The sequence below is a fragment of the Urocitellus parryii genome, chromosome 9 (assembly GCF_045843805.1).
Source record: "Urocitellus parryii isolate mUroPar1 chromosome 9, mUroPar1.hap1, whole genome shotgun sequence".
NCBI lineage: Eukaryota > Metazoa > Chordata > Mammalia > Rodentia > Sciuridae > Urocitellus > Urocitellus parryii.
This window is the reverse complement of record NC_135539.1, coordinates 97,354,761-97,381,920: the sequence shown is the minus strand read 5'-3', so window position 1 is coordinate 97,381,920 and position 27,160 is coordinate 97,354,761. Positions and strand designations below refer to the sequence as shown.

The following is a 27,160-nucleotide window of genomic DNA, read 5'->3' as shown; positions in this document are numbered from 1 at the left end:
ACTAAAAAATAAATATTAAAAATTCTCTCTCTCTCTTTCTCTCACTCTCTCTTAAAAAAAAAAAATGTTTCCAAAACTGCTTGAGAGTAATAGAATATTAACAAGCCTTAAAACTATTGAAAAACAGCTAGGAGAACTACCAGATAACATTGAATGGTATTTTCCTTTCCTTTCAATATAAGTACAAGACTGGATGAGGGACTCTGGCTCTGACTGTTCGGTTCAGTCTGAGAATTTGAGACTTTGAGAGAAAGGAAGTGCTCGGAGAGCCAGAGTCTAACTGCACACTTTGGTGGTATTTACTGCTTAACCCTAGATATATTCTGAAATTCTGTGAAATAAGGATGCCCTAATATTCATGGAACAGCAATGAATATTTTGTTGCAGTTTTCAACTTCCTATATGCATGGGTAAGAAAAAAACTGCACTTTAGCTGAAAATGAAATCCATATTTGCTTAACTCTCAAGTTCAATTCAGAATTGAATATTTATGCAGGAAAGAAACAAGTACAGGTTTGATATTAAAGAAGTAAGATTCACTCTTCATTTTGAGTTTCAAAAAAACATTTTTTGTACGTATCTAAGACTATATAAAAGATGAATAACCAATACAAATCTAGAATAATGTTGAGATTGCTAGGCTTATGTTTAGGTCACTCAGAAATGTTTTTTTAAATTTTGTCTAAAATTGTGTCATGGCTATTTGTGCATGTGGTACTAGGAAACGAATGTAGGGCTTCACACAGGTGAGGCAAGCACCCTACCACTGAGCTACATCCCTAGTTCTTTCTATTTTGAGACAAAGTCTCTCTAAGTTGCCCCCACTGGCCTCAAACTTGCAATCCTCCTGCCTCAATTTCTCAAGTAGCTAGGATTATAAGCATATAATCCTGGCCAGCTATTTTTTTTAATTTGTATTACTTTGGTTTATCATTTAGAAGCTTTAATATTCAACATGATAAATAAATTTTCAGGTAATAAATAATAGGTTATAAATTTTTATCCTCTATTTAAATGAAATCTACTGAGATTACCTTAAGAAAATTAAACTACTATTTGGACTTAAGCCAGTTAGTGTTTAAAGCAGTACAAAAAAGTTACTGTTTGTCTTATGAGAATTGAAGGCTTTGAAAATGATATTAATGTCAAAGAAAGGTTTAACAATTTTTTATTCTTTTCAAGAAAGATTGGATAAAAATCCATTTTTGATTTTAAATGAGAATAAACTACTCTTGGTCATACCATATTCATATATTATACTTCATCTCATTAGCTTAACAGTAGTAGTGTTTAGCATGTGTGTTTGTCAAAACTCATAAAGCTGCACACTAAAAAAGATGCCTTTTATATATGTAAGGGACACCTTAATAAATCTTTTTTAAAAAGATCACAATAAGCTAGATGCTATGGCACAAGCCTGGAATCCAGGTGACTTGGGAGGCTGAGGCAGGAGGATCCCAAGTTTAAGACTAATCTCAGCAACTAAGTGAGGCCCTCAGCAACTAAGTGAAATCCTGTCTCAAAATAAAAAATAAAAAGGGCTGAGGATGTGGCTCACTGGTAAAGTACCCCTGTGTTAAATCCTCAGTACCAAAAAAAAAAAAAAAAAGTACAACAAACTTACAATTATATAAATTACATAAAATAAAGGTAATAAAAATGTTATAATTCTTAGAAGCACCCTGCCATGATAATGTAGACACAACAGCCTTATCACGAATGAAATCTTGGATGTCCACAGTATAACAATTTTTTTCCCATTCTACAATTAAGTTAAAGATCAAATTGTCCTTCAATGACATTTTCAATTTTATAATGACACAGGCCCTGGAAAATATGATCGAAAATCAAATATAGCCAATTGAACTATATGTACTCTTTCTTACTTTGAGGAAAATAATTCAGGGAATAGAAAGGTTTAGTGAGCTTTCTGTATCTCTGAAATAAAATACCAAAATGCTATATCAGAATACAAAAATCTAATTACTTTGGGCTTAATCTTTCATAGCAAATAGACTTAATTTACAGAGTTTCTTTTCAACTCAGCAACCTGAACCCCATAAAGACCTTAATCTGTCCATTTCATGACTTACATCATCTGCTTCAAGGATCTTGTTTGCTACAGAAGTATAACTAGTGAACAAATAACCAAACCAGAAATTTATAGAACTGGAATCTATTTCAATTACAGCATGTGGTTTGAAAAGGAAATAAAAAAATGCAGAAAAATTTTAGCAAATTTATTTACCTCATCATCTCAGCAATCTTGAAATTTCCTACAAATATGACAAGTAAAATATAGCTCTTTCTTCATAAGGACAAGCAGATTGGAAATAATTACCTTGTACCAAAGAAACACTAACAATAACATTTTATAGTGACTGTAATTTTTCTAATAATCCTATGGTGTAGGACTGTTAGCACCATTTAGAGGTGATAATGAAAATACAGTAGCCACCACTACCCCAGCAAATGAAAAGTATCATGCCAAATGCTTTGTATGTGGTGCCTTAATTTTCATTGTAACCCTATGAATTAGGCATTGTCAACATCTCCTTTTATAAAGAATTAAGTACAGTCTCTTAACTACTGCTTGGCAGATGTTAGACTCAAAAGCGCAGGTATCTTGTTTGTCTAAGCCTATACTGTTCATATTTCAAACGACTTCTACCAAAGAGTATTTAAATTACTGGAATATGACTTTAATTATGAAGTTTTCTGGATGATATGTATATTATATTTAATTATACCATAAAGCATAGAGTCTTTTAAAAAAATGCATCACAATAGTACAGTGCTATTTCTACACTTCCAAAAATGAACTAGTTCATCAGAAGTAAAAACTGTGCACTGTACAAGAACAGAAGAAAGTATAGAAGAGGCAAATAATTTACTCAGGGTGCTTGACTAGGGTATTTTACAACCTTGTCAAGATCTTCCACAAATAAAAAGGACTTGCTATGTATTCTTTATTTCCCTGTTAAGGGCAACTGTTTAGTATCTATTCCTCCAGGTCCAGATTTCACAATCATATATGATTATTTAAAGAACAGCTAGATATATAAAGAATTAACATAGCAAACAGTTACTCTAGAAAGCCTACTTACAATGTTGGTCCATGGCTAGCATCTGGGAACCTGGATTTCAGCAGGATTCCCATCATGCCCTGTTAAGAAGATCACTATGCCTAAACCGTCCATGCAAACAATATGGTTTGTGCTGAACACTTGCTTTCTTCCTGGAGTCTGTAGTTTTGGTTCACGCTAACCCCAATAAGTGTCTTGTGCACTGAATCTCTACAGTGCTTCCCCAATAAACAATATTTTTCATTTCACAGGTGTGAAAGAATGTTGAGAGAATCAAGTACATATTTGACTCTGCTGGGAGAGGACTCTTAGAAGTTTGGTTTCCTCTGGAATTTGCCTGTGTGCCTTTACCCTTTGCTGATTTTGTTCTTGTGTTTTCTTGTTGTAATGACTCAGAATACAACTGTGAGTACAGCTATATGCTGAGTCCTGTGCGTCTTCCTAGCCAATCACTAAACATGGGATGTTTTGAGGATCCCTGACACAAATAGTAGGATACTTTCACAATAAACCGTTAGCTACCGCTAACAGAATGGCCATGATAATTTACTTAAGATTGGCAAACCTGGAGATGTTTTACCCGCCACTAACAAGTACAAAAGTAAGTTCCAAACACCTGACCTTGAATTATATAATGTACATTTTTGTACCCACCAGGCACTCTAGCAGGAAAAGAATTAGGAGACCCTGCTCCAGCACCACCTTCTTCTTCATCTTCTTCAAATTCCAAATGCTCTTCCTCACCAGGGGCTAAAATTCTCCTATATAAAAAAGGACAGAAAAATTAGTGAGCTACTCCACTTAATACACCAGCTAACCCTCATAGCCACTAACTTCCCAGATAAGGTGCTGATTATTAGGTTAATGTTGATATAAATGTCAATGTCAATCATCTCATTGCTACCAATGGTAACAGTCATATCACCAATACCAAATTTGATAGGGAAAAAAATACAGAAATATTTGAAAAACAGGCATAAAATAGATAATAAAATCAGAAGACAAAATATGGATGCTTATTTATTTACCTTAATGGGACAGGCTGAACATCAAATGGAAATTCTTTATTATATGTGAGAATATTCTTTAGGACTAGAATAAAGACATAGACAAACATTAGTCTTATATCTTAGTCTTACATGTTATGTAAGTCTTATATATTAGTTAGTCTTATATGTTATATCTTAAATTGATACTTTTAATCATATTTTATAGTGTATTAACCACACATTAATATATGTATTTTAAATTCCAAGCTTCACTATCATTTCAAGACTCTGCAATTGACTACTGAGTGTCTTAGCAAAATAAAAATGTCCATAGTGGACTGCAGGTACCAGTATTTTCAGAGTACTGTAAGATCTCCAAGGAAAGTCTCAGAGCCCTCATAGAAAATGAACCATAAAATAGTTCTCCAATGTACAAGGTCCTAGGTGATATGGGGTACCAGTGAAAGAGAATACCTCTTCTCCTGAAGTATTTTAATTAAAAGATTGATACTGAAGATGACTAATTAAAGAGAAATAGATAATCACATCTTATTCTTTATCCTAAGTAGATTTCCCTCAATACTTATCACACTGGTAAGGTTTGTAGCAGCAAGGTTATAATTCTAATATTCCTTTTATGATGAAATTTATTGTATATGTGTACACACATATATACATGCATATATATATGTGTATATATATACACATATATATATATTTACACGTGTGCACACACACATACACACACACACACACACACACACACACACACACACAGCAGACTTTCTCCTCAGGGAAGTCATCAAACAACATAATGCTATCACCTCTTGTGTCCTGGTTGATTACTTTCTGGCATGTAAGCCTACAGACAGATGTTCTACAATTCTATCTGTATCTGGAAAAGTATTTTATGAAATTTATTGTTTCATTTCCCAATTTATGGGTTCCTAGTCACTACCTGCAATTATTTCAAGGTGAATATTTAGCATTATTAATTGGGCAACCCATGGTTTTTACTCTAATTACTCAGACTTTAATTGTGGAGTCTTGCAGATTTCAGTTAAAAGGAGTATGGCATATTGGGTTCCTAAATAAGGAAATTCAAAAAGAACAGGTTGTAATTACATAACTTATTCCAATAGGAGTCAATCATCCAGTGAAAAAGAAGTTGGAAACTTGTACCTAGATTCTCATTACTCACTCTTATTCTCTCTCCCTTTAGCTCTTCTTCATCCTTTATCTCTTTCTTCTTCTCAACAAATGCATACCGAGTACTCACAATGTTCCAATCACTGTTTTAGGTGCTAAAGATACACAGTAATCAAGAACTCATATTTGGACCTTAGACCTTACTAAGGAAAAGTAGACAATAAATATGCCAACAAATAAACAAGATAATGTAAGATGTGATTAGTAGTATGAAGGATACAAACAGGATGCTGTGTAAAAGCAGAGAGAACTTGGTAGAGTAGCTAAGGTAGACAGGGTGCCTTTCAAAACTAAACTGTAAGAAGACATTTGAACCAAGACCTGAGATGAGAGGAATCATCCACAAGTGGCTCTAGCATAAGGCTTCCCAGGTATTAAAGAACAGGCTGGAGCAACAACAAAGGTTCCAAGTAGGAAACAGTTTGCCTTATTCAAGGCACAGAAAGGACTGTGGGAACTTAAGCCTGACAAGCAAAGGGGAAGCAGCAGGAGATCAAAGTAGAAGGTTTAAATCAAAACCTAGCCCTACAATTACAACAATAACTTGAACATTTACATAAATACTCTAATCTCCCCAGTTCTAAAATGAGAATGCTACTTCCTTTACAGGCTATTGAGAGAATTACAGCCTAAATAAATGTATACAAAATGGCAAGGGAAAATCTAAAATGGACATTCACTCTCTCCATGACCTTCTTGATCTAGTTGACTAGAATCCTAATATTTCTTATCTCACTAAGAAGTACTGTTTATTTTTTAATACAAGAACATCTTTTCTATACTTCTGCATGATCATTGTTACTAAACTATTAAATCAACTCAATATTAGTAAGTAATATTAATAAATATTGATCACTTACACAACAATGGAATAGATATCAAGAATGGGGAGCAGGTAACAAAAAGATCATGTCTCACTCATATCAGAAACAAACACACAGAAATGATCATATTGTAATAAGAGTTTAATGAAATGAGCAAAAAAATCAACCATTAAAAATGTATATAACAATAATTTTTAAAAGCTGATCCTGTTATGGTGGCATGTGTCTGTAATCCCAGGTACCAAAAGCCTGAGTCAGGAGGACTAGAAGTTCATCTGCCTAAGCAACGTAGGGAGACCCTGTCTCAAAATAAAAATAAAACAATAAAAGGGCTGGGGTTGTAGTTCAATGGTAGAGTGCTTGCCTTGCACATGTGGCACTGGGTTCGATCCTTAGCACTACATGAAATGAATAAATAAAATAAAGGTATTGTGTCCATCTACAACTAAAAAAGTTTTAAAAAATAAAAATAAAAAGGACTGGAAATATAGCTCAGTGGCAGAGCACCCCTGGGTTCAATCCCCAGTACGTCAAAAACAAACAAACAAAAAAGTTGAAAAATATCTTGGTTATTAAGAATATCTTGGCTGAGTGTGGTAGTGCACACCTGTAATCCCAGAGGCTTAGGAGGATTAAGAATTCAAAGCCAGCCTCAGCAAAAGTGAGGCATAAGCAACTGTCTCTAAATAAAATACAAAATAGGGCTGGGGATGTGGCTCAGTGGTTATCTTGCATTTGTATTGTAACAGAATAATTAAATAGTATTTTCTTTTCTTTGGTATCAAAGCTCTGAAGAGGAAGTATTTGCTTTAGAATAATAGCTTTGTTATATTATTTTTACAAGTTAAAGTATTATCAAACATTTAATTTATGTGAATAGCTTTAGAACAAATTTAAATAGCTTTAAAACAAATTCTCTTTTACTTTCTATAACTGTAGTATAGGTTTACATTTTCAACAACTATGGAATAACAGATTCTATTGTTCTTTTAAAATAGCTTAAACTTTGCATAGAGTTTTCTTTCTACCAATACTAGCAATGATGTCTTAGGAGGATCTGAAGAGGAGCTTGAATTTTACAAAAGACATTATCATAAGTATGAAGCATGTCATGGGTTGGAGATTCACTGGCTGATTTGGTAGGACTTACACACTTTGGATCACTACATGGCAGACATCTGATGCTGCTCCACCATGGAAAATTCAGCACTCCCAGCCTTTCTCTTGGAGCACGGACCAACCAACCTCCTGAAGCTAACCCTCAAAAGATGACACACAGGCAAATATCAAAATGCATTCTGCTTTTGGTGACTGACGTGTTTCATTTTTGTGGTAGGAAAATGGGCAGCTGCCTCAATTTTGAAAGGTTATTTTTTAAATTATAGGAAAAGATTCCTTCAAAACATTCAAATCTATTTAACTCAACACAATCTTGCCAAGTTCATACTACACTTAAAGCATTCAATAGGCTTGGGGGTGGGGGAAGAGTCCATTCATAATCTCTTTGAGGACTGAAACAAATACAAGTGAAAATAACACATGTGAGTCTAACAATGGATAGTTAAAATGATCCTATACAGGAGAGGAGGCAGAGTTTAATTATGCCTCTACAGAGACAGCAGAGAAAGCTTTCAGGGAGAGGTGGGATTTCTGTGAAGCCTTGAAGAGTGGCTTAATAGAAGGGAATTTTGCAGGGTGGTGGTGGGGAGATATGCTTGAGTAAGCAGCAGTACATTACTGCAATTAACATAAGAAAAAATGGCTCAGACTTTCACAATAAAGTTTTAGTATTTTCAGACAGAATTTAAAAGATTTCAAAATGTTGAAGTAAAGAATACATCAGCCTAATAAACCAGCCAAGAGCTAGGGATGTAGCTTAGTGGCAGAGCATTTGCCTTATATGGGCAATGCCCTGGGTTCGATCCCCAGCACCACACACACACACACACAAAATTAAATTTAAAAAAACTTTTTTTTTAAAAGAAAGGAAACCAGTTAAGTTCAACATATTAAAAGTTAGAATTCACTATTTTTCCTTAGAAGAGGCTTAACTTTTTAAAAAGAAAGCTTGAATAAGTATACTTAATCTGAAATATTACTAAATACCAATTTGTAGAAAATATTTAATTCCAACTCAAAAATTAACTCACAACAAGTGCCCTGCTTGGATAAATTCCAAATTACAGAGTCTACCCTACTGAAATACAGAATACTCATTTATGTTTCTTTGAGAAGCAACAGCAAATTAAAATCATCTAAAAAGATAACTATCAAGAAGGGAAAAGTACAAATGAAAAACATTATATAAAGTATAATAAAGTGAATCTCCAAAATACTCTTTCCATTTCTACTCCAAATCTTTTTTAAAAAGCCAAAAAAGTAATAGATTTTAACCTGATCTTCGACTAATACATGGGTCAATAATTTCTTAGGAATTTGAACTGGAGAGCTGTACTTAGGAATGATGTAGTACAGCACCACTACAGGTATTACTAACAGCATAGTGAAAGAACCGATCCAGGTGACCCTAAAACTTATTCCTGGGATTTACAAGCTAGTGTCGGTGTTGTCCTTAGCAAAATGTTACTGAGAGGATTCGAGTGCTTAGCATATAGATGCTATTCTAAAAAAAAAAAAAAAAAAAAAAAAAAAAGGGCAATTAATGAAAGATATTGTGAGGCAATAGAAGTACTTGAGCATGCTCAGAGGAAGAGAAGAGATAATAAATATATGAAACAAACATCCACAGTCTTTACAGCCACTCTGTGTATCTATAAGATTCTTAAATTTTGTTTGGAAACAAACAACTAATAGGAAATAGTGACTGAATAAGAAGCCAAAATCCTAATTATTTTTATCATAAAAAACTGAGGGCTGGTGACGTAGTTTACTGGTAAAGCACTTGTCTAACATGCCCAAAGCCCTTGGTTCAATCCCCAGCATTATCTCTTTCTCTCTCTCTCTCTCTCTCTCTCTCTCACACACACACACACACACTCACATACAAACATAATTTTCAGTAGAACCACCGTATAAACAACTGTTGCAATCTTTTATTTAAAGCCATCAATGTGTTTTTCTCAAAATAATTTTATATGTAGCCAGTCATAAAAGATCATATATCATATGAGTCCATTTAAATAAAATGTCTACAATAGGACAATTTATAGACAGAAATCAAACTAATGGTTTCCTAGGGCTGGGAATTGGAAGGGATTTTAGGGGGATGGCAAGAAGTGAATGACTGCTCATGGGAATAGGGTTTCTTCTTGTGGTGATGAAAATGTCCTAAAATTGATTGTGGTGATGTCTGCATAACTCTTCCAATTTACTAAAAAAATTGAATATGATATGTTAAATTGGTGAATTGTGCTTTATATAAATTATATCTCAATCTTATACAAAGTATTTATTAATGCTTTTGAAAAATAAAGTTTTAGGTACAAAAAACCCCCAAAATTTGTGAGAAATATTACTTTGATTAGTATCCTTATATACATTGGATATAGGCATAAGAACTATTTCGGAATATAAGTTGTGTCTCTTGTAACATCTCCAACTCTTATGATCTAGGGCTGGAGATGTAGCTCAGTGGTAAAACGCTTGCCTAGCATGTGTGAGGTCATGGGTTTGATCCCCAGAACCACCAAGAAAAAAAAAAAAAACTTTATGATCTGGATTACATAAAGTAACCAAAACTATTAAAATGACAGAGTTCATCAGAATTCTTGCCATATTCAGAAGGATAGTGTTCTGAAGAAATGAAATATGATCATCTAAAACTGTGGAAAAGCCACCAGAATCACAACAAATCTGCTATGCATTCCTTTGTTGTTGTCTGTTGTTGTTGTTAACTTCTCTTTTCCAACCCAAACAACAGAAAATCAGATCCCCTTCAGTATACTCTGAGAATCCTTTTTCTATCCTGGATCTGCAATACAATCACATTTCAGCTATCTCAATAATATATGTCTTTGTTAGAATTGCTATAATGAATTAGATATTGGCAGTTTGTGGAATTTATAGGAACATTCTATTTAGTTCTTTTTTTGGCAGGGGGTACTGGGATTGAACTCAGGGGCACTTGACCACTGAGCCACATCCCCAGCCCTATTTGGTATTTTATTTAGAGACAGGGTCTCACTAAGTTGCTTAGTGCCTTGCTTTGCTAGGGTTGGCTTTGAATTTGATATCCTTCTGCCTCAGCCTCCCGAGCGGCTGTGATTACAGGCATGCACCACTGTGCAAGGCTCTCTTTAGTTCTTAAATTAATTTTTTACCTCTTACTCAAAGCATGTTTACATTAAAAGGATTGCACTAGTGTGAACTGAGATACACTGACAAATGTTCTGAGATTTAGGCCCTGCTCAGTTACTGGGGATTGAAGTGAAACAGGACAAACAAATCATTTCATTTCTTTCCTCAACAGAGAATGTGATCACAAGTCTGAGACTCCTTTCTGTTTGAAAATGCTTTGATTTTATGATTCCCTACTTAAAAATCTTACTTAGTTGGATAAATAAAATCTACTATTCCCTAGTCACATAAATGCACTGAGATGTGCAATCTTATCTCAATAAAAAAAGAGTACAGGAGCTGGGTTATAGTTCAGTTGGTAGAGCATTTGCCTTGCATGTGTGAGGCACTGGATTCGATCCTCAACACCACATAAAAACAAATAAATAAAATAAAGGTATTGTATCTGTCTACAACTAAAAAAATTTTAAAAAAAGGCTACATTAACTTACATTCATTCAGTTATTCACACTGTGCCTTTGCCCATACTGCAGACAGTTCTAAGAGAGCAATCATTTGAAACAGCAGAAAGGCTTTATTTGGGAATATCCTAACCAACAAGATAACTGAAGGAATTTTTTACTTTTTAAAAGTTTTGAAGAAGGGAAAAAAATGGAGACAACAAAAAAACACTTCGTAATGCATTCCCAACATTCAGACTGTAGTTTTCAATAACATGTAATGTGAATGGGCATTCTCTACTGGACTCTACTGAAAATGTTTATCAAAATAATTATAATCTTATTAAAGCCATTAAGACAAATTAAAGGTTAATTTGGATATTTAGATGAAGTACAACATATATATTCTATAATAAAGATTAAATCCAAATGGTAATTAAAAATGCAAATATTGTAGGAATTTTTAAAGCACCAAAAAAATAAGAGAAATAAATCCAATCACTTTCTGTGCTAAACAATCTTAATATTCACAACAGATAAAACTCTCTTCCTAAAGGAATATCACTAAAAAATATAAAACAAAACTTACTTGGTTCTAGCTTCTTCAGGTCCTCCAGTTTAAATTCTTCCTGGGACTGTGTGGACTAAATTTAAAATATGCATATTATATCTTTTCATTACAAAGATTTCACTGCACCCTATGTCTTTTAAGTGGCAAGAATAAAATATTTAAAATAAATATATTTCTTGCTTTAAAGGTAGAAAATGAAAAGTTCCAAACTGATTTTTGGAATATTCAAGCTAATAGAAACAGAAAAAATTAAAATCATATCTTTTATTTCTACCGTGTACAAAGTATGAACTAAATCATTTAAGTGTGAGTTCAACTGATCAATTCCAATTGTTATAAAACCCTTCTGAGATAATATTGCTTTGGGCATGAATGTCTAATATCTTATCAGAACAATTTAGAATAATTCATTAAAAAAAATCCATTTACCTGTAAAGCTGCGCTTCGCAATTCCAAGCATGTTGCAATTTTGCCTATGGTTTTCTGTAGGGAAAAAAAATGCTATAAATCCCAAGATAATTTTAACTCGCAGTTACTAAAATCAAGAATTTTTATTTATAAGAGATCTATAGGGACTGGGATTTTAGCTCAGTGGTTGAACATTTGCCTCACATGTGTGAGGCACTGGGCTCGATCCTCAGTACCACATTAAAAAAAAAATAAAACAAAGATATAGTGTCCATCTACAATTTTAAAAATTTACAAAAGAGATCTATACTTCTTTAAATAAATTATTATTCCTTTTCTAGCACCTTGCAGATTTTAGAGAAGAGAATCAGAAGACAAAGGGCTGAGAAGTGGGAGAGAGATGAGTATATATTCTCTTCTAAAATAATATGCCACAACCAATTCTAAATCAAGTTTGGTTTGGTGATAGGTCTAGATATGATTTAAAGGGCAACAAAGATAGCCATTATGGAAAGCAGTGTGGAGGTTCCTCAAAAGATTAAAAAAATTAAACTATGATATGATCCAACAATTCTACTCCAGGATATATGGCCAAAGGAAAGGAAATCAGTAAGCTGCAGAGACACCTGCACTCCCATATTCATAGCAGCACTATTCTTATTAGCCAAGAAATGGAAACCTAAGAGTCCATCAACTGATAAGTGGATAAAAAAAAAAGTGTTATATATACACAATGGAATACTATTCAGTCATAAAAATAAAGAAATCCTATCCTTTGCAACAACATGATGGAACAAGATTATTATATTAATGAAGTAAGCCAGGCACAGAGACAAGACCCACAAAATCTTATTCATGTGGAATACAAAAAAGTTGATTTCACAGAAGTTGAAAGTAGAATGGTAGTTACCAGGGGTTGGAGCCAGTAGGGGTGGGTGGGGGGATAAATAAATGCATCCTACATTTCAAAAGAAAAAAGAAAAAAATTTGTAAGTTTTTAAACATAAGAAACGATACGTGAGTAGATAATGTTAACTGGATTTAAATATAACACAATATATATGTATCAAAACATGTTACCCCATTTATATGTACTATCTTTGTTATCTGTAAGTTAAAATACTGACTTTATTTATTTTAAAAAATAGCTTTTTTTTTTAGTTGTAGATGGACATAATACCTTTATTTTATTAATTTGTTTTTATGTGGTGCTGAGGATTGAACCCAGTGCCTCACACATTTTGCTGGGCAAGCAAGCACTCTACCACTGAGCTACAACTCTAGCCCCAAAATACTAACTTTAAAAAAGAAAACAGAAAATTAAAAAGGGGGAGGGCAATGAAAAGGGATTTTTGACATCTTCCATTCCAACCATCTTCTCATAAAGCCTGAAATTTACTAAAAGATATCTGAAAGATAGCACAATGGTCTAATTTAATTCTGATTTAAGCTCAATTCTGACTTGTTTAAAAACGTAGGCAATATTAACAAAATCAGTATTTGTGGTGAATGGTGCAAATTTTATAGTCAATCTGTTTTATAAAATAAGCTATAAAACAGATGTGATAGGGCACAGTCCTTGCTTTTAATATGCTCATGTTCTATTATGTGTGATAAAACATATACAAAATCACTATATTAAAAAGAGAGACACTCAATCTATAAGCTTCAGCAAAATAAGTTCCTTTTATGTCCTAAAGGAAAAGAACAAGATCTATATTAGGAATCCAGTCCCAAAGACTAGAGAGGATTTCCAAATCAAAGAGTTTGGAAAATTGTCATGGTTCAATTACTTAAAATCCCCAACTGAAAGCAGAGGGATAGGTTTGAAAAGTAAAGTGAAGTAGGGCATAGTCATTCTGAAACGGACCTTCCACGAACACCTTGCTGAGCAATCTAGGATTTCTTTAACAATAAGTTACACAGAAGTGTGTTTTTATTGTTCTTTTTTTTTTTTTAACAGACATGCCCTTAAGAACACTGTTGTGAGCTGGGCATAGTTATGTGTACCACCTACTGGGAAGGCTAAGGCAGAAGCCTAAGAGTTTAAGGCCGGTGTGGGCAACACAGTGAGACTCTTTCTAAAAAACAAACAAAAAACCCCTTGACTGTTGTGATACAGGTATGCAATGCATACATAATTTAAAGGAAAGGGGAAAAACTGAAGGAAAAATCATTTAAGTTATTTCAAACTATCTAAACAATATTCAGAATAAGAATATGAATAGCTAAGGTGGAAATGAAAAGGGGAGATTCACGAGATTCATAAAAGAAATTATCAGGGCAGGCAGCTGAAGAATGCTACTGAGACTTCTAGGTCCTTCCAAAAAAGATATTTCTGAAATGTCTTTAGGAATAAGTCTAGATCATAAAAGCAAAGAACTGTGTACAACATCTACAATGCTTACAAAATGACATATTTTGGAAAAAAAAACTGACATGTTTTTCTGAATGTATTTTCTGTATGACTTACAAAAAGTTTAGTAAATTGGGGATTTGGTGATTTTGTATTTGGTTAATGTTCTTTGAAAGGTAAAAGAGGAGTAAAGGGAAGTAACAGTATTGTCCTGGCCCCTGGTGCTTAGGCTAGTGGATACTCTTCAATTACTGTGTCTTCAACAAACAGTTAGGATAGCAACTCACAAAAAAACCCTATTATTGAGCGAGATATGCCTCTCAGACACACAAGTAATAATATTTAATTATCTCTATAATCTTTTAAAAATTTCAATATAAAAGCTTAGAAAATATGCAATTTTAATCTGAAAACAGATTACATTTGAAAATTATGTTTATACATAGTTTGCAAAATACTCAGGTTTATTCATCCTCTTAAATAGCTATGTATAGAAACCATCAGTAAACAATCTTTTCTACATAAAGTCTAATATCCCCAATCATTGTTGTTCAAATATACCACTCAACTCCAGCAAAACTAGTAAATAATTAAGTATAAATATAATAATCAAATAATTTATTAATAACAAATACTATTAATTATTAACCACTTATTAATAACTAATGAGCACTTACTGATTGGCTCTCCTAAGTGATTTATAAACATTAATTTAATTAATCCTCCCCACAACTCTGAGTTAGCTATGATCATTTTACAGGTGTGAAAACTTAAGTATGGACAGGTTAAATTTGTCCCAGTCATCAATGCCTTCTATACAACACACAAGATATTCAATAAAACCACACACTTCCATCAATTCCATTTAGCTATGACTTACTATATTCTTTCAAAACTGATTTTATAAAAGAATTTTGCTTGTATTGAGATGTATCAATGAGCTAATCTTCAAAACAGTAGTTCACTTTTTTTCCTTCTTGACTTTAAAATCCATTTTATTTCACACTTCAAACATTTAAGATAAAAATGTTGTGGCTGAACAATAAGAGACCACTAACAAACTATTCTCACTTAAACATTTCTTCAAGTTAAGCAAAGGCAATAGCTTTTTATACAGAAATGTACTGAACTATGGCAAAATACCAACCGGTCTTTTTCATAACTATTTTAAGGGACCACACCCAGCTTCAGTATTAAAAAAGAAGTGAAACACTATTATTTCAGCTGTGGCAATAACTTTTAAAACATGTAGAATTTATTGATGTCAAAATCAAGTGCTTGCTACTGAAACAGTGTCACCTTCCTTAAAATGAACAGTTCAGAAAAGTGATAAAGAAGCACAAGTTCACATATGCCAGAGTATAAGTATTGACTACTTTAATTAATGTACATTAAACCAAGCACTGAAGTGATGTTTGATTTTTAGAAAGACTTAAATCACTAGCATTTTATTCAAATTAATTGCTCATACCTAATATGATAAGAAACAGAAAACAGTATCATTTTTAGAGTATTAGATACTTTAGTTTGTCATTGCTAAGAAAATTGAGAGCTCTAAAGATCAGTTAAAGGAAAACATGGAATAAAAATGGACAATTAATGAGCTAAATTAATTTTGCTAAAATGTATTCAATTTATGTAATGAATAAAATCAGTTTAAAAATAAACATAATTCAGTACAGTCATACTTAATCCAGACTTAACTTTTAAATATTTAAGCAGCCACTCATCTTCCATCTAGCTGTTGGGGGAGAGAAAACACTGGGGTAGAGAGAAAGTGGAAGTAGAAAGGTGGAATCGATAAAACATAAAACAAGTATATAGTGCTGGGATTCTCATTACCACCAAGTTTGACTCAAAACAGGGAAAAACTTTCTAAGTGTCATGAGACAGGATGTTCTATTTTGTCCAGAAACTTACATGAGAAAATCTACGACACCAAAGTAGGGAATTCCATGGAATGAAAGCTTTTGGCAGCTTTTTGTTGGCCACTAAACCCAGTTGTTATAATGACAAAACTATTGAAAACTGAAATGAAAGCTAAGTGAACTAATAGTGAGAGAGGATCAAGTAAGAATCATAAACTCTTGTTTTAACTAGAAATCTTTGAGAATATTAAAAATAGGAAATAAATGTGAAGTTTTTATTCTATCACCAATTAATATGGCTTAGACAGATTAGTAGTTCTGCTTTAGAATTCTTTAGATATAAAATACATATTGGAAAAATATGTTGTTCTCTTAAAAATTAGGATTTATTTTAATAAATATAAAATAAATATCAATAATAGATCCAATAAAACATTTATTCATCAAATATATTTGAGAGCTCACTGTGAACTAGACAGCAAAAAGTTTCATAAAGAAAGCACTTTAGTAATAAGATTGGTTTTTAAAAACCAAAAACATTTTTCAAAGTTCCACTAACTACTGAATGGTTGGCATAATTATATAACTTGTCACTGCTATCAAAACATGAAATAGTATAAGCATAAGAAATATAACTCAAAATAAAACAACATTTTTGCAAAGAATAAGGTTAAAAGCATTTTCTATTTTCCTTTTTGGAGAAAAATATAATTCAGTTTTCTCTCCAGCTTATGTACAGGCATAGTGTTTAATGCAGATCTAACAGTATGTGTCAAAATTTCCTGTATTATGTTCTTTAGAACACTAGATCCAATGAAATATTCTATAAAGAAAGGAGGGGAGCTTTTCAAAAGCAAATAATTTTTAAAATACTGCACAACCAAACTCTTTAAAATATCCAACACACACATTAGAATATTAAGAGTCCAGAGAAGTCACAAACTGTGTGCAAGTAATGCCTATTGGGCTGGGGATGTAGCTTACTGATATACAGAGTGCTTGTTTGCCTAGCATGAGGACCTGGGTTCCATTCTTAGCACAACACACAGACACAATCTATTAATTTTTAAGAGCCAGTGTTTCCCAGAACATGTCTTGAAGACCTCTCTTTTCTAATCATTATTAACTGAAGACTTTGATAATTTTTTTCTTTTTTTTTTTTTTAAGAGAGAGTGAGAGGAGAGAGAGAGAGAATTTTTTTTTAATATTTATTTTTTAGTTCTCGGCGGACACAACATCTTTGTTGGTATGTGGTGCTAAGGATCGAACCCAGGCCGCACACATGCCAGGTGAGCGCGCTACAGCTTGAGCCACATCCCCAGCCCATAATTTTTTTCTTATGGAACAATCATATAAGGCCTATACATCTGTATGAGTGTTTCTGTCTGTTGTGAATATTTCACTTGCATTTTCACAGAAATTTAAACCTTTAAATGCATATAACTTGCCTTATATAGTAGAACAGAATGACTTGGGGTCCTTCTCCAAGACCAAGGAATAGACAGGCAGACAGAAGCTCTGTCTGCAGTTACACCTGGCAGCCATAAATGCCTCCTGGGCAGGTATTATAAATAATATGTTCCTCAGAAATCAGGCTTCCAGGAAAGGAGGAGGTACAGACCACTTCACAGGTAGAGGTCACTGGAGTTTTAGGAAGGAAAGACCTTTTAATGTCACTTAAGAGTTCTCTAATCTCTCATTTCTTATATAAGGAAAATCGGGCCCAGGGCCAAAGCCAGGATGCAAGACTTAAGTCTTCTGACTCTAGGTCTCAGCTCTCTCCTCTAGGTCCTGCAGCCTCCTGGATCTTTTGGAGTACAAGATCTGGGGGTCTTTATAACCAAAGACAAGCTGAACAGCTATAAATTAAAGAATCAATAGCATTATCAACACCAACTCTAGTCTCAGAATACTAAAGAAAATCAAGAAAAAGTTAATTTTTTCCTCATCACTTAACAAGGTTCATTTATGGGGCTGGGGATGTGGCTCAAGCGGTAGCATGCGTGCAGCCCGGGTTCGATCCTCAGCACCACATACCAACAAAGATGTTGTGTCTGCCGAGAACTAAAAAAAAATAAATATTAAAAAGTTCTCTCTCTCTCTCTCTCTCTCTCTCTCCTCTCTCACTCTCTCTTTAAGGGGAAAAAAAAACAAGGTTCATTTTTTGATATTAACCTGTTTGTTTTGTAATTTTAGAATGTTTTAGGAGGTCAAAAGACTTTAATCTCAGGCCATGTGGCTCACAGGTTCTACTCCTGAGCAACAAATGCTGGAGAAATCTAACTAACTGAAGGCAAACAGGTAACTAAAATATGGGATCATTAAAACTTTTTTACATTTTTTTATTGTCTTCATATTCATAACATACTTCATTAACTATTAATTTATGTACCTGGATATCTAAGATTCTATTCATCAAGATGTATATATTTTAAGTCTTAATTCAATGATGCCAGCTGATCACTTCCTAATAAGTTCCTAGATAAATTTCATAAATCTTACAGAAGTGGTATAGTGTATAGTCTTTGTTCCTTTCCTTAAGCACATCAGCTATTTCCTTTATGATAATTATTTTCCAGGACTAACATCCTAAGTCTCTTAAATCTATTGTGGATATTAGCACTTATTAAGGAAAAAAGAAAAACACCCTTTTAAATTGCACTAACATAATTTTTTTGAAGTAGATTTTAAATATTTTAAAAATACAAATATATTTGGGCAAGAAATACGGCTAACCCTCTGGGGGCTTTTTCTCCCCAAACTCCTGTAACTAAGAATCAATAAACACAGGCCTATGGACTAAAAACTTGCTTAGGTTTAATTAAAAAGTTATGCAAAAAATTACTCCCATTTCCCCTTGTGCAAAAAAAGAAAAGTATTAATAAGAGTGAATTAGGTCACCAGGGTTTTCACACTGCCTTTTCTTAAGAGATGAGGAAAAGACTAACACATATTTTTCACTATCTACAAGATTAAAAATTGACTTAACACTAGTTACTCTGAGCCAGGAGAAAATGGGAGTTGTTTCCTCCCATTTCTTCTCTTCTTTTAGAATAAAGTTACTTTAAAGTATCCCCTTTTACATAATCTCTATCAGGGAATCAACTTGACATACAAAAATTTTAATTCAAGGAAGAAAGAACAGTACTGAAACATTTTGCAATCTTATATATTTATTTAGCTGACAGATCTGTACGCTAACTTCTTGACTTGAGGTAATTTTTTTTCCATTTGTTTTTTGGTTTGGGGGGTTTGTGTATGTTTTCTGTTTTGCTTTGAGAGGTGATACATAAAGAGTTATGAATATTCAGAGTTAAGCATTGAGGTGGAATGCACTTATTCCCAATCCTTCTGTTTTTCCAAGTGACTCGGAACAAACTCCAGTCTTTGGGTTACCCACGCTTTTCAACTAAAGTGTGGATGACTTCCATTAGAGTTAAATAAGGTCTAACTAGTTAAGTAAAGAAATTCATTAAGTGATAAGTTATATATCTGTATAAATGTTCACTTAATGTTAGGCAAAGCATAATCAATCTGATTTTTTTTACTTAAATATAACAGTTTTTTGTTTATTTTTCTGCTTAATGGACTCAAGAGCAATTTCATTTGGAATTGAATATATCTAGATATTATTTGATGGTACCTTTTGCTCTTCTGTGAATTCAGAATTGTTGTGTTGAGCTTGGGCCTCTTTTTGTAGATGTCTTGCTAATCTGTAAGAAGAAAACATTTTTTTTTTTTTAAGAACTGAAAGCAAACTAACTCAACTGCAACAAAGTAAAACAAATTAAATCTCTTAAAAACAATAAAGTACATAATACTTTGTTCTGTTTTTGAAGTAATTCCACATTTTCAAGGCAAATCTACATTACCCTGAGAATCAAACTTTTTACAAAAAAAAAGTTCGTACAAAATAATGATGAAATAAGATACTTTTCATACCATTTCACTGGGACAAATTTCAGAATCTTAGAGCTGCAAAGAATCTCAAAAAGCACATAATTCAACTTTCTTCACTATGCACTAATTTCTTCTATAAACAACCAATAAATAGTTGTCCAGATTCTACTTTAGTGAGCACCAATAATAGTATCAACCATAGATACATTATCATTCTATCATAATTAATTTCCCAATAAGATTTGCCCAAATCCAAATTACAGCCATGACAATAACTCCATCAAAACATGCTTTTGAAACATTTTTAATGGAAAATAAAGAAAAGCCGTCCACCAATCAAAAACAGAAAATACTGCTTGCCCAGTTATCATCATATCTAAAAATGGCAGGTAGGCCTTGAGTGAGTTTTCCAGGATGAATTTATGATGCTAGTCCAAGCTCAACAGTGAAGATCCAAAGCTATTTCTGAGACAGCAAAAGGCAAAAATTTACTCTTATAAAGAAAGAGGAAAAAAAAAAAGACCAATTTTAGACACAGTATTTGATTAGACATGTTTCTAAACAAGATATAAAAATGGCCAATAAACACATGAAAAGATATTCAGTATCATTAGACATCAGGGAAATGCATATCAGAATCATAAAATAATTACTTAGCACCCATGCAGATGGATATAATTTAAAAAAGAGAGATGAAGAAAATAATAGGCGTAGGGAGAGTACAGAAAAAACTGGAACCCTCATGCATTGCTGATGGGAATGTAAATTGGTGTCAGCCGTTGTTTAATATAGTTAAATAAATACAGAGGAACTGTATGCTCCATCAAACTCCTAGATGGATATATCCAAAAGAACTAAAAATAAAATGTTCACACAAAGCACATGTACACAAATGTTTACAGCAGCATTATTTGTAATAATCAAAAAGTCATACAACCAAAATGTCCATCAATTAATGGATGAACAAAACGTGGTACATATATATTCAGTAGAATATTATTCAGTCATAAAGAGGAATGAAACTCAGATAATATGCTAGCTACAGTATGAATGAACTTCAAAAAGATTATGCTATATAAAAGAAGTCAGATGTAAATGGTCATGTTATATGATTCCATTTACATGAAATGTCCAGGAAAGGTAAATTCATAGAGAAAGAAAGCAGATGAGAGGTTGCCAGGATATGGAGAAATTTAGAATGACTGACACCAAGTATGAAGTTTCTTCTGGGAGTGGGAGAAATTTTTAGGAATTACAATAGTGATGGTTATAACACATTGTGAATACATTAAAGACCACTTCACTGTACACGTTAAAATAGTGAGTTTTATGGTATATGCTAAAAAAATGCAAGAAAAAAGCTAGCAAAAGATTTTGAAAATAAGATTGCTATTTTGGTTGAGGTATGGGAGTAGGAATGGCAGCAAGTGCTAGCTAGAAAAGGCAATTAAAGAAGAGAGTTCATCACAGTTCCAAAAAACAAGTACTAGATAGGAGTTCTATTCTATGCAATCATATCCTTAAAGATCAAGTAGTATTCTCAATGGTCTCTATCCTCTTTATGAAAAGTCTGCATCCTTTATCATTAAGCAAGAAATTCTTACAAGAAATCTTAACATTTGCTAAGACAGCTCCACCATGTTACTTAGTCAAATTTTCATCCATTTATTTACTTGCTTCCAAAGCTGGAAACCACACAATATATTTTCCTAAAATGTCATTCATTGACTCATAGTCTCATATTTTTATGAATTCTTATGCAGGAGAAGGTACAAAAATAAATATGGCCCATTGTCCTTTTTCTGGATTTGCTTTCTTTTTTTTTTTTTTTAACTCTTGCTGACCTATGTGGACTCTTATAGGAATTCATGGTCTATACACCCTTAGCAATGTCAACTATACATCCCTGAGTTCAGGGAAGTTATAATGTAATAGTTTCTTTATTTGAATATTTCTACATATAATTTGCTGAGAGTGGCTATCAACCTAAGCAAGATTCTTTTTTTTTCTTTAAATAGTTTTGTTTTGTTATTTTTTTAGTTGTAGTTAGAACCAATACCTTTTATTTTATGTATTTATTTTATGTGGTGCTGAGGATGGAACCCAGTGCCTTGCACGTGCTAGGCAAGCACTCTACCAATAAGCCCAAGCTCCAGCCCCAGCCCTTAAGCAGGATTCTTGTCAGGAAAAAAAAGTATAGCTTTCAACTCCTGTTTAAATACTAATAATCAGGGCTGGGGTTGTGGCTCAGTGGTAGAGTGCTCGCCTAGCATGCACAAGGCACTGGGTTCGATCCTCAGCACCACATAAATGTAAAGAACACCTACAACTCAATAGGTAAGAGATAATTCAATTTAAAAATAGGTAAAAGATTTGAACAGACATTTCACAAACAAGATTTACAGAGGGAAAAATAAGCATATGAAAAGACATTCAACATTATTAGTCATTAGAAAAATGTAAATTAAACCTATAGTTAAGTATACTGATAATGGCTACAATCAAAAAGACAATAATAAATGCTGCTATACAGAGAAACAGAAAACCCCTTCATACTGCTGGTAGAGATATAAAATGGTACACCCAATTTGGAAAATTTGACAGCTACTGTAAAAAGTTACAAACTTAACATATGACTTACCAATTCTACTTATAGGTATCTATTCAAGAGAAATGAAGAATATGTCCACATAAAATATTGCACATGGAATGTTCAATGCAGTTTTATTGATAATAACCAAAATTCAAATGTCAACCAACTAATGAGTGAATAGGCACATAAAACATGAGACAGCCATACAATGTAATACTGTAAATTCACCAATAAAAAGGAATAAAATCATAATACATGCTATGAAGTGGAAATATGCTAACTGAAAGAAACTATATGCATAAGATCACATATTAGATGCTTCAAATCATATGAAATGTCCAGAAAAAACAAATCTATAGAAAGAAAATATAGATAGTGGGAGTGGTTGCAAATGGGCACAAGGAATCTTTTGAATGTGATGAAAATGTTCTAAAATTTGATTGTGGTGGTGACTGCATGACTTTTACTTTTAAAAATCAACAAATTATACATGTAAAACTGATGAACTTCATGGTATATAAAGCATACCTGAGTTGTTTAAAGAAAAAACTTTTTAAAGCCTCAGCAAAATGCCCCCCCACCTTCAAAATCTAAATGAACAAAAGATTGTATCATTTTAAGATAAAGTGAGACCTGATTTTGTCTACTGTGAGAAAATCTACATGTTTTGGATTTTAGATGAGCAAATAAAAGAGTCGACATTCTACTGGTAAAGGTGAGAAACCTATCAAACATTCTTTTCTAGAGACTCCTCTCACAAGTAAAAGAGTATTATTCTCAAGGGGGAGTTTTAAATATTACGTTAAATACATAAACAAGTGACTGATGGAAATCCCACATGATTCCAGACACAGAAATTAGAGCTTTTCAACCTGCAGCAAAGCATAGTTTTTCCTCTCAATTTGTCCCAAGCTAATATTTTTGTAAAACACAAAAATATGGTCAAGATGTCAAGTTGCTTTAAAGTTCCTAAATGTTTACTCTTTATTTCTTTCTTTATTTTGATGCAGACCAGCAGGTTTGTGGACTGGCCCCGATGCATGGACTACACTGTAAGCAGCAGAGACAAAGCTTTCTAAAGATGACTAAAACCAGGTATTACTCAGTCTTTAAATTCATCTACTCAGTTAACAGATATTTATTGAGCATCCGTGTGTTAGAGAAATATCTCAGGAATGATTCTGTGGAACCTCTTACTCTGGACAAGCTTCAATTCCACTACACCACAAGTTAAGAGTCATGTATGCCCAGGTAGCTGAAAGAGGTAGCCTGCTGAATGGAGATATTGTTTTTAACTGGCTGTGTGTATTCTGAATAACAATTTTAATTTGACATTATTTCTTTAAATCTTCTAATAGTATTTTGGCATCAGCTCATTAATGCTACAATGTACTCCTGAATCCATACATTCAATAGAATGTGATAATTATATAATATATAAATTAAAAATTATGTCTTAGTAGTACTCTGGAACACTAAGTTTACAGAAGAGAACAGAACAGATACTGCCCCCAACCCTCAAAGAACTTATAGTCCCTTGGGGAAACAATAAGCAAAACAAATACATAAAATATATTTTAGATGAAGTTTAGATTGTAATAAGTCCTGTAGGAAAAAATTAAGCAGGAGGGAGGGAGGAATGGTGGGAAAGGGAAGGGTCAGTGGAAAGAAACAGACTAAATTAAGAGAAAGGAAAAAAAAAAAAAAAAGAAAAAGCAGGAGTGGGGAGAGGTGCCAGAGGGGATGTGCCAGAGGATAGAGTGGGGATGGACAGGAGACTTTGCACTTTTAGACAGAGTGGCCAGAAAGGACCTTGCTGAAAGAACAATATTTGAACATAGACCTGAAGAGGAAAAGCCCTAAGGCAGAAGTGTGCTTCAGGAAACAGCAAAAGTATGGGAACATTCACTTTTGTTCTTCACTGACTGAAGTACCTTATTGGTCTAAAATGTTCCAGTAAACTCAGTGCTTTGAGGTCAGATACCAAATTTTATTCATCTTTCTCCTCCCAATCCTCATTGTTCAATGATGAAATTGTTTAAGTTATAGTATTCTCACATTATGGCAGTAAAAACATTCTCTTCCCACCTCTAAATCATAAATGATGTGATGACTATAAAGACAATCAGTGATGACTATAAAGACATCACTGCCTACATAATTAGGAGTCACATTTATCCTAGACTTTTCCTCCTTCACTCTAGATATCCAGTGACTAAATCCTGTCAATGATCATTCACATCATCATTGTGGTCCTCATTGGTCTCTTTTGCTGTAGCCTTTCTTTCCAAATAGTTCTTTCAAATGCAAAATATAATTTGCCTTTATTTCTGAATATATTTGAAAATTTAAACAAACTCATTTTACACGTGGCCTGTATGTCTACAAAACTGAAGTCAATCATGACATATTTCTATTGAAATTTACACTGCAGTTTTTATAACTGGAAGACTATGCGGAATCCTGGAGTTCAAAGGGTAGGGCTGAGATCCAACAATAGCTTTGTATGTGCCTATTACCTTCATTCAGAAGTTTCTAGAAATTCCAACTAAACAGCTTGCATATTCGATTTTCCTTTGTAATTTCAATTAGACATGGTATTCTTCACTTTCCATTGGGAGATCTGCTGCTCAGTGCCCACAGCTGCTAAGTCCCACAGTATCACAAGTAAGAGGCAGCTTTACATTTCAGGCTATGCAATTTTCATTATCATATAGGATAAGTATACATTGATGCTAACTGGTTAGCATATGGAAGGGTATGTTCACCAATGAAGGAAATCCTGAAATTTGTCCAATTCACTTACAGAATAACTCTATCAATGCTTTATCAAACAAGCACCTTAAGCATTTATATATTAGAGAACACCAGATTTGGAGTGGAAAAAAAAATTCCAGACTTCAGTGATATCATTTTGCGATTGTGAGTAATCTGTCAACTTGAATTTCAGTTTCCTTATTTTTTAAAATGAAAATAATTATATTCACTGGACAGTTGTAAAAGCAAATGAAATCAAGTGGAAGTGAAAAATAAATGCCCAAAGTTGTTAGGCACAACCAGATAGCCCAGAGCATAGTTGTTTTCAGGTACTTTTTGAAACTACAGGCAATTCAAAGTCAGAAAGATGGGGTAGAAAACATATATACATCTAAATTATGTTGGTGATCAGATAAAAACAACTATTGTTCAGGAGAACAGAAGTTTGGATTTTCCAAGTACCAATTTTGTATTCTTTCCAGAAGGTGTGTGTGGGGCGGGGAGTGGTGGTGAATTTTACTCGTGCATGATTTCATATTCCATGAAACCTCAAACAATAATTTGTTTTAAACCAATAAGCAAGTAATGGCAAGTTTGGAAACAATAGCATTTTAGTAGGCAGTTCTTAAGTTCAGTAATATGTTCAAGAAATTAAACAAGTTTTTTATACATAACATAAATCTTGTCTTTTCATTTTAAAACCATCTTTAAAGTTTTTGGCGAAAGCAGAAAGGGCAAAAAAAAAAATCAGACTTAGGTTGATAAAGGAAACTGGTACCCACATGTACCCTGAGGCTATACATTATACACAGGAAAAGGAGGAGGGATCCTAGGAGGGAGGGGCAGCTCCTGTGCGTGGTCTATTAATTCACATTTTGCTCTCTTCTGTTCACATCCTGCGAGGACTCCACCCAAAGAAACCGAGCGAGGGGGTGGGTGGGACTCACAGTCCAGCAAATAACAGTCCCAGAAACCGAAACGAAATCGAGGTGGAATTGTGAAAACACGGCTCACCAGAAAGTGGGGTGGAGAAGGAGCGCCAGAGCAGACCCTTCTTTTGGCAGAAGGAGAGGCATCCCTGGCCCTCGCTGCTTCCTGGGGGTACCCAACTCCTCTCTATCAAAACCAGTTCCCTCCTCTCCTACACATGGGAGGGAGGAAGACACACACAGAGAGCAAGGCCACTCATGCCTGGAACGTGGGCGGAGAACGCACAAGTATTCCTTCGAGATTCAAAGAGAGATTGGGGGGTGGCAACCTGGGAGAGGCGGAGGAAAGGAAATTGACTGCCGAGCTGGGGGCCCCGGGAGACACTCGAAAGGAGCTAAGTAGGTAGCCTGTGAGAGCCGGCGCCCCAGCTAAGGACTACTACCTGTTGAATGGAACTGGTCTCGTGGAGGTGGAGGGGGAAGAAGGGCGAGACACCCCAGGGAGCGGACCCTTCTCCTCCGGAGCAGCCTCGCGGGGCCAGTGGGATCTCAGTCCCCCGTGCAGGGGGCCCCGCCCTGGGAAGCCTTGACTGCAGACACTGTGATGAGAGACACCAACAGAAACAAGGGGGAGGCGGCCCACTGCAGCCGGTCTGGCCCGCTCCCGCGGTTAGTCACTCACATCTGATACTCGTCTATCGCCTCCACCAGCTGGCCCCAAGAGTCGAAGTCGGCGCCTCTCCTAAAACTGGCGCCCCAGCGCTGCAGCAGACTCCGGGTCACCTCCGACATGGCCGGTCCCCACCCCGTCCCCTCCCGCCCCTACCCAGCAAGGCCGGGCTCTAGGGCGCCATCCTCCCCGGGCCTGGCCCCGACATTAACAGAGCCGGGAGGAACCGCTAAGGCCACCACCGCCACCCGCCGAGGAGCCGCCCAAGCCCATTTGCCGCCACAGCCAAACTTTGCGGCTCCG

At 34.4% G+C, this 27,160-nt stretch overlaps 1 protein-coding gene across 1 annotated transcript in view; it reads right to left on the bottom strand.

The window, feature by feature from the left end:
* The window catches only part of Aida (axin interactor, dorsalization associated), a 43,472-nt gene extending 16,338 nt beyond the window's left edge, over positions 1–27,134 (bottom strand). Inside the window, exons 1-6 of the mRNA XM_077802345.1 lie at positions 26,870–27,134; positions 19,652–19,721; positions 11,806–11,859; positions 11,395–11,449; positions 4,115–4,178; positions 3,741–3,847 (exon numbers count right to left, since the gene is read on the bottom strand). Coding sequence (XP_077658471.1) covers positions 3,741–3,847; positions 4,115–4,178; positions 11,395–11,449; positions 11,806–11,859; positions 19,652–19,721; positions 26,870–26,979 — 460 coding nt within the window. The 5' untranslated portion in view covers positions 26,980–27,134. The remainder of the gene's footprint in view (positions 1–3,740; positions 3,848–4,114; positions 4,179–11,394; positions 11,450–11,805; positions 11,860–19,651; positions 19,722–26,869) is intronic.
* Between the last annotated feature and the right edge of the window lie 26 nt (positions 27,135–27,160).